The 8,895-nt window shown below is 44.1% G+C and overlaps 1 protein-coding gene across 2 annotated transcripts in view; it reads right to left on the bottom strand.

Moving 5' to 3' along the window:
• Positions 1-7,597, bottom strand: part of cers5 (ceramide synthase 5) — a 29,232-nt gene extending 21,635 nt beyond the window's left edge. Inside the window, exon 1 of one of the 2 annotated variants that reach the window (XM_072665612.1) lies at positions 7,206-7,597. In XM_072665612.1, coding sequence (XP_072521713.1) covers positions 7,206-7,378 — 173 coding nt within the window. In that variant the 5' untranslated portion in view covers positions 7,379-7,597. The remainder of the gene's footprint in view (positions 1-7,205) is intronic. The other variant, XM_072665611.1, reaches the window with a different exon arrangement.
• Between the last annotated feature and the right edge of the window lie 1,298 nt (positions 7,598-8,895).

Here is an 8,895-nt window from a genome sequence, read left to right as displayed (position 1 = left end):
GAAAAGATTCTAGCGTATGAAATCCGAAATTACGTTGATTGCAGCTCAATTAATTACAGTTAATTACATTTCTGCTGTCCGTTAACACCCAGCACCGAAACCAAAACGGACACCAGTCCGGTCATACCGGTACAGGCAAGCATCACTCAGCAATAAGAGCTTAGGAGTAGTTCCTAGTCCTTTAAACAGTCAGCGAGGTCTAGCCTGAAGTGGTGTGGACTGACATTTCTACAGCCTGAGTCATCTCGGCCGTCTTGTGCAACAGGTCTTCTCAAAAAGCTAGAACAGCTTTATCAGCCATTCAGTACAATGGAGTCAGTCTCCGGGACTGGTGTGTGAATCATTGTGTGATGAACGTGGGTGTCTAAAGCCTGAGGGGGGGGGGTCGCGTTTAAGCCTGACTAGCCCACGTGCTTGTACCTCTTAGGAAATAAAGCAGAGCAGAGTTGCGTCTTTCTCAACAAGAACCGCTACCGTGGGTGTGTCACACTCCTCTGAGTAAATCTGGTGTGGGGGTTGAACTGCTTACAGTTCGACTGCGATTTCTGTAGCCTCTGAAAAAGACTAGAATAGAAGAGCTCATGATCTTAGGCATATCACAAATCTGTCAAACATGATGGAGGCACTGTTATTGTATGGGCTTGTATGGCCCATGCCAATGTAAGTGGGGCACTGGTGCCTATTGATTTGACATGCTGGTTGGTAGATGGATAAATTCTGAAACATGATGACAAAAAAAATGTTTTTTTTTTTAATCCTATTGAAATAAATGTCTGATTTCTCGATAATGCAGCCTGTGATTCACAAACTGACTTAAGAAGCCAAATAAGGGGAAGGTATCCGCACAATCCTATTCCCTAATGAGTCATTAGTGTCACTGTTGGAAGCTGTTGGCCAGGGATTTGAGAACAGATGGTCAAACACATCTACAGCAGCCATGGAGAGTATACTATTAGAACCACAACCTGGCTTAAAAACCACCACCACCAACGTATGTGGCCCATTAATCCTGGATACAGCACCTATGGGAACTGTTTAAAGGGGCTCTGGACCCTCAGCCTCCTCCTTCAGAACCAAAACAGACTGTAAAATGGGACAATTCCAAAACCCCAAAACTGTTACATCACAGTCTAGACTTGTTATGTTTACACTACCCCAACAATGGCAATAGCCACGCCCACTAGAGTTAAGAAAGCTCAAGTCAAAGCTTGTGGGAAACAAACAACCAAACGAACATGAGCGGCTCGCTACAGGCACCAGGCCTCGACCTCAGCATGCGACAAAGTCAAGCCGCACTGGAAAAGCGCTCTAGGCTAAACGCTAGCCGACGATCTAGTCTGCTGCCTCTAAAACACCCCCCCCAAAAAACCTGAACCAAACTGGAGCTGAACACAGAGAAGACTTGAGAAAGACAAGCCCAGGGAGGCTAGGCTAGGCGAGGGCAAAGCTAAAAGCTTACCAGCTACAATCTACTCAGCTTGCTTGCGAACAGCACCTTGCGCTGAGAAGACACAATGAGAGGACAGCACCACTATCTGATAAGGGGAGAATTATAGTGTATAATTATAATATATATAGGAATTATAGTGTTTTTGTTACAGTGTTAAAACTATGCTATAATCTGTGGGTTCTGTGAGCAGTTGTGGTGGGGTCGTAAACCAGCCAATCAGATTAGAGCTGCTTTCCTCCCTGAGAATTTGGACCACCAATTACCCAACCTGTACGTACCCCTCAGACACGTGCATGGTCAAGACCCTCAATTTTCGAACGACTGCCGATGCAACTTCACTGGGCAACCAACGCAGGGATTCCACTAAGCGATCCTAGACCTTTTATTTATATATATATATATATATATATATATATATATATATATATATATATATATATATATATATATATATATATTTTATATATTTAAATTCATGAGGCCTCTCTAAAAGGAATATCACAGTGTTTCAGGCTGGGGCAAAATAACAGGGTGGTAAATAGGCTTGTTAAATGACATCCCAAGCAAAGCCAGATATTTATTTATTTATTATTTATATTATTATTTATAGCCTACAGCATATAACTAACCTCTAAATACTCAATAAACGCATCCTTTAGCATCTAAGCCTAAGACATGCATAGATGAAGTGCCAGCTATACCGCCTGCACAGCATCAACAAGGGTTCATCAAGGGTTACTCCTCCACTGTCCGTGATCTCAGACCCCTTCCCACCCCCCCCACACCCCAACACTACACAGAACCCTTCATTCAACCCCAGTCGTTTGTCCGAGCGTCTCAGCAAGTTTAACTCCCCAACAAACGTACGTGAAGGCGAGCCCTGGCCCTGGCTTCGTCACTGCTGATGAATAAATGAATGAGTCTGCAAGAACAGAGCGCTGCTGACTTCATCCTGGCCCAGGGCCTGAGGGATAAGGGATAAGGCCTCCCCAGCTGGGGAGCAAGAGCAGCCAGCCGTTACCCCTCATCGCTGCCACCTCCGCTCAGTCTCCGCAGGAGGCCTCCCGCTGAACGCGCACCGATACTCTCTCCGGACCAACTAGCCTAATTGGGTCGCCTGGTGAGCTGTCACAGCCTGAAGCTCGCAGGCACGGTGAGTCATGGCTGGGGAACGGTGTTGCGCCTCTGAACAGCGCCAATGAAGGAAGACAACAAGCAGCCGGATCAGTCTCCTCAAAAGTGTAAACATCAGGTGATGAGACTCCCCTGAGGGAGAGTGAGCGGGGGGGTTGGGGGGGCTTGTGGCACCGAAGGCTTGTTAAGAAAGAAGATTAATCAAAGCTGAGTCTAGAAAAAGGCACTGCACTAATCAGGATCTATGAAGCTCACCGCCACTCTGACGTACCGCAGTACACAGCAGGAAGCATAGGGGGCGTATACTCACGCACAGCCAGATGTGATCTCCACTCGCAATTCACAATAAGGGTTCATTAATGGGTTCTCCAACTTCTCTGACAAGTGGAAACCTCTCTGGTGCTGTGCAGAACCATCCCAGGTGTGTTTCCAGTCTCACCAGACTAGGAACCCTTTATCGTTCTAAATAGACCTTTGGAGAACATGGAGACGAGCACAAGGGCGGTATAGGGAAGTATAGACTTATCTGGTAGGAACAGGCCGAGGTTTAAAGTTCTAAGCCAATCTGATGCCTCAAGAACGTGGAGCTCATAGAAGAACCAGTGATGCAGTATGTGGTACTAATGGTGAGAAGGTCAAGTTAGCATAGCTGAGCCCATCATCTATCACTCGTAAAAATAGGGAGAACCTTTCTGGAGCGTTAAAGAACCATTCCAGATGTTTTCTGTGTATACGAAGAACCAGCTCACCAGGCTTGGAACCTTTTAAGCAATCTAACAGTTCTATGAATTGTTGAGGTTCTAAATAGACCCTTGGAGAACATGGAGAAGAGCACAAGGTCAGCGTAGGTGGAAGTATAGACTTATACAGTAGGAAAAGACCAAGGTTTAAAGTTCTAAGCCAATCTGATGCTTCAAGAACGTGGAACTCATAGAAGAACCAGTGATGGCACATACTGTACATTAGCATAGCTGAGCCCATCACCCATCACTTGTAACAATAGAGGGAACCTTTCGGAACTTTGAAGAACCATTCCAGGTGTTTTCTGAGTATACGAAGAACCATCTCACCAGGCCTGGAACCTTTTAAGCCAGGGTTTGTTTTCAGGACCTTCAGTCAGGGAACATAACTGTACTAGATCCGGGAAGGGGAATGCTGGGTACTTTTGCGTGTAACTCATATTTAACCACATAATTAACCCCTAAGGACCATGTTGTGTCTTTGAGGGTACATTTGCATTCACTGCTGTACTGATTGTACTCGGACGTTAAAAGCGCCCGCTGGGATTAAGACGGTCCCGGACCCTCCCGGTTTTCATTGAGGTCTTAGCGGGGCCCTGAGGACTAGAGGCGACACGGCCTGTAATATTTCACAGCTTCCAATAGGAAAATTCAACTGCTGCATAGACGGAACCTGGCAAAGGGTGACAGTTCAATCCACTGATCAATCAAATAATCAATAAACCAGCTGATGTGTAGAAGTCATACCTCCAGGGATTCCTTTAAGGGTTCTTTATATCGTATTTGTACGGCATTCGTGATGATAGTGGAACCCTTTTTCATTAGCGTCCTTTAAAGGACCCCCGCTACACAGCACCAAAAAGGGTTCCACTACTGTTCGGAGCTAAAAGACCATTTTTCAATACTATATAGAACCCATTTTGCTGGGTGTTCCTTTAAGAACCCTGTCTGGTGCTGCTACATAGTACCAAAAAGGGTTCCACTACTGTTCTGACCCTTTTCTTCTCATAATTTCCTTGATTTCAGAAAAATCTGTAAATGAGCAGGTGTCCCAATACTTTTGTCCGTATAGCGTGTAAAATGCTAGACGGCCTACATTAGCAGCGGTCAGATGCTAGGTACTGGGAACTATATGGGAACCTTTTTGCTTAGCAGTCTTTAAAGAACCCCATCTGGTGCTGTTATATAACACCAAAAATTGTTCCACACTTTTCTGAGCCAAAAGAGAACTATTTTCAGAACTATCTAGAACCATTTTTGCGTAGAAATCTTTAAGAAACCCTTTTAATATGTGTTCTTTCAAAGAACCCCATCTGGTGCCACACCACTGTTTTGAGCCAAATGACTTTCTTAGTACTACATAGAACCGTTTTGGCTTAGCAGACTTTAAGGAACCCTATCTGGTGCTGCTATGTAGTACCAAAAAGGTTCCACTACTGTTTCGAACCAAAGGACCCTTGAGTATCAGGATTATACCCCTCCCAGTACAACCCAAACCATTCAGAGTACAACCCGAACCCCTCCCAGTACAACCCAAACCCCTCCCAGTACAACCCGAACCCCTCCATTCTGAGTACAACTAGAACCCCTCCCAGTACAACCCGAACCTCTCCCAGTACAACCCGAACCCCTCCCAGTACAACCCGAACCCCTCCCAGTACAACCCGAACCCTTCAGAGTACACCTAGAACACCTCCCAGTACAACCCGAACCCCTCCCAGTACAACCCGAACCCCTCCCAGTACAACCCAAACCCTTCCGAGTACAACTAGAACCCCTCCCAGTACAACTAGAACCCATCCCAGTACAACCCGAACCCCTCCCAGTACTACCCGAACCCCTGGATTTCCGCCGGACTACCAGGTGATGCATTTGACTTCCCAGTGGAAATGCAGGTCAGCTCAGGACACAATCCAGATACCAGTCGCAGGTGTGAACGGGGTCTGTTTCAGTACTATACAGAACCCTTTTAGCTCTGAATCCTGTCTGGTGCAGCCATTTAGCACCAACAAGGGTTCCAATACTCTCTCAGCGCTTTATAGAACCCTTGTTGCTTAGTGTTTTCATCTCAGCTTAAGCATTAAGCCTAAGCTTGCCGTTTTCAGCACCCGCAAACAGCCGAGAACAGAACTAGCTGAACGAGAACTCCAAAGCATCAGAGGACTCCAGCATAACTGGAAGAGCTAGATAGCATCTTCTCCTTCAACAGGTTCCTCAAGTAAGCACTTCTTACAATTATGTAGGCCAATGAGCCCCACGTTAAGTCATGCCCTTGGCAGTCATGCCACTGAGGGACCTATTGAACCTTTTTTTTATGTCAACACTGGATTTTAGTGTCGGGTAGGTAAACCTTTAACATGCCACCCATCTGCCAACTGACTGTCACCCTGAAGAAGCACATTCCTAAATCTTAAAAGACAAAAAAAGTTCAACATTTGTGCATAAATAAACTGCTACGGTGTGAGGAAAGTCATTTAGAGCCTATTTATATATGACAGTTTTGAGGAAAGCTTTTCATCTAAAAATGTATTTTCTTTATTTATTTTAATCAGTTATTTTAATATCACAGTGTTTTGCTTCAAAAAAGTCCCCCAAGTTACCACTATTTTACCATCATCAAAACTGGAACACAAGAAGACGTGTGCTGAATCCACCGTGATTTAGAAAGTCAATAAAACCTATACATTTCTGCTGTAGTCGTCAAGCCGACTCCTGGTTCCCATCACCGCCAGTGTAAAGAAATCTGAGCATGCCAAGTTTCTCTGCAACGAACCATCTCACACCAAATTCCCTTTGAATTCCTGTTTATCTCTCAACACCTAAATTACACTGCGATTTTGAAGCACGGTTCAAATTCCCCTTTAACAACCGATTCCAGGTCAACAGAGCCAGCGGACTCCATCTGCAGGGCCTCAAGCCCCTCAAGAAAAGAAGCCGAAGCAGTGCCACCTCCAGCTTCCTGCTAATCCTAACATCTACGCTCATTTCATTTCGTCAGTCTTCTCTTCGCACATCCCAGCTGGATAACAGCCGGGGTCAGGGTGCGGGGTCAAGCCATGCTAGGGCTCCCCTTGGCCTTGCTTTACAGTGGACCTACAGCTTAGTGGACCTGGGAATCAAACCCACAACCATCTGATCAGCGTACCGAGCGCTCTGACCACCGAGCCAATCCACGGTCCATGTAGGTGGCTAGTACTTCTACATGTAGGTAGGTAGGTAGGTCAGTAGGTGTTCGGTTGCAGCAAGGAGCCACATAAGAGAGCTTGCCGACAGGTTCACCAGGCCAGCTGGACCTCTAGACTTCTAGGAAAGGTGCGTTTGGCTGGACTTCCAGTGTTCTGGAGGCCCTGAGACACAAAAGCTCAACAATAGACAATTATACAGTCTGCTCTCAACAGACAGACAGACAGACAGACAGACAGGCAGGCAGGCAGGCAGACAGGCAGGCAGGCAGGCAGGCAGGCAGCCTCGCCTCGAAGGCATGCTTTCAATTATAGGCTGGCATGAATGTGCCAAAGCTGACAGGCCAAATTTAAAGCTGTTGAGCCTTAAATTCAACTGTCTTCATACCCCCTAGGCCATGATGGGGCAAGCAAACCGCCCACTTTACATAGATACAGCTAGCTACCTAGCACTACATGCTGGCAATAAGGCCAGATTGAGGAGTTCCAGTAACCCAGAAACGCAGCGTCCACTACGGACACAAACGCCGAGCAGCAGCAGACTCCCCCCGGCGCGTGTCGGCGCTCATGCCGCCCCTCTTCCTTCTCTTCCATGTGCAAGTTTGGTCTTGAACTCCTCGCTTTTGGTAATCCTCTGATGAATGATGGAAAAAGAGAGAGAGAGAGAAGAAGAAGCCTCCTGCTTCTGAAACTGCGTACCTTTCGAAAAATATCCTCACGGCGAAGATCCCCAAGGCCAAGGGCAACGCTCTGAGCAAGTGGCGGGCTTTGGGGTACTCCACCCCGGGCGCTGGGTCCGCCAAGTCCGCCCAAGTCACATTGTGAGGAAGCCAGAACCTCTCGTCCCAAAACCAGGCGGAGAGAGCGGCCATGTTATGAAGAAAAGTCCCCAAGAGAGGGAAAAGGAGTACCTGAAGAGAAAATAATATTAAAAATAAAATTAATAACACTAATAACGACGCGGAGGGGCTGTCCGTTCGCCGTCCGGCAGCAGCAGCAGCAGCGGCGGCAGCAGCAGCAGCAGCAGCAGGCGAGCTGAACCACCATTGAAGTGTTTTCCACACCCGTGATGGAGCCTGGATGAGGAAGTGCGGAGCTCCGCCTCGGCTCAGCGCTGCTCTGCTAGTGCTGGAGAAAGTGGGAAATCACAACCCTTTTCTTTTCTTTATTTATTAACGCTTTAATACGGTATATTACACACTTATTGATTAGTTATAGGAATAGTGCGAGTATAGACATACATTATACATTAAACTATAGTCTCAATATATGGCTTTTATATATATATATATATATATATAATATTTTTCTTTTAATTATTATTATTATTTTTAAATATGGGACACATATTGCATTAACATACAAATATACATATTTATAATAACTGCTTAACTTCAAAGGAAGCATATAAAAATAGGCTATATATTGTATTGTAAATATACTAATATGTATAAGTAGAGCATTTCTGTTGGCCATTCAATTCTGACTCAATTTGGGTTTTGGGTCAACAATTGCAAAAATGGACATACATTATAAATTAAACTATTACATTATAAATTAAACTATAGTCTCAATATATGGGTTTTATATATATATATATATCTTTTTCTTTTTATTATTATTATTATTATTATTTAAATATGGGACACATATTGCATTAACAAACAAATATATATTTATACATATTTATAATAACTGCTTAACTTCAAAGGAAGCATATAAAAATAGGCTATATATTGTACTGTAAATATACTAATATGTATAAGTAGAGCATTTCTATTGGCCATTCAATTCTGACTCAAAAAAGATTTGCAACAATTGCAAAAATGGACATACAGGTTTTTTGCAGGCCAGCAATGTATATTACAACAACATTAGTATATGTCCCTATGTATTTTACCTACCACTTTAAAGATATATGTATGATCCATATAATATGCATGGTACAGACATGACACTTATGTATAAAGTGTATATGCACATATATATTATATATATATTATATATATATATATATTTTATGAATGATGATGTTCATACATGGCCATATATCAGTTCAGTTAGGGTAAGCTAGCTAAAAAAATCCCTTTTCTTATTTTTTCCTTGTTCATATTAAATAATATACAATAAAATATACTATATATATATTTATCAGCTAATGATAACGATATTATTTTTATTGGTAAATGTTTTACGTGTTTTTCTGCCTCATGTTTTATAGAGTTTGCAATTCCGTTCAATGCAAAAAGGTGAAACTATTCAGGAAACAATGGCAGAGCAGTGGGTTATTCTATAGTACGCAGTCTAGAACCTCGCTAATGTGCTGGAGAACCCCTCTTTCAGCTCCAGGACTGACCTGCTAAATCTCCACCCTGACCTGAAAGCCGGA

The sequence above is a fragment of the Salminus brasiliensis genome, chromosome 21 (genome assembly GCF_030463535.1).
Source record: "Salminus brasiliensis chromosome 21, fSalBra1.hap2, whole genome shotgun sequence".
Lineage (NCBI taxonomy): Eukaryota > Metazoa > Chordata > Actinopteri > Characiformes > Bryconidae > Salminus > Salminus brasiliensis.
Note: the sequence above shows the minus strand (reverse complement) of the source record. Positions and strands in the feature narration are given on the sequence as shown.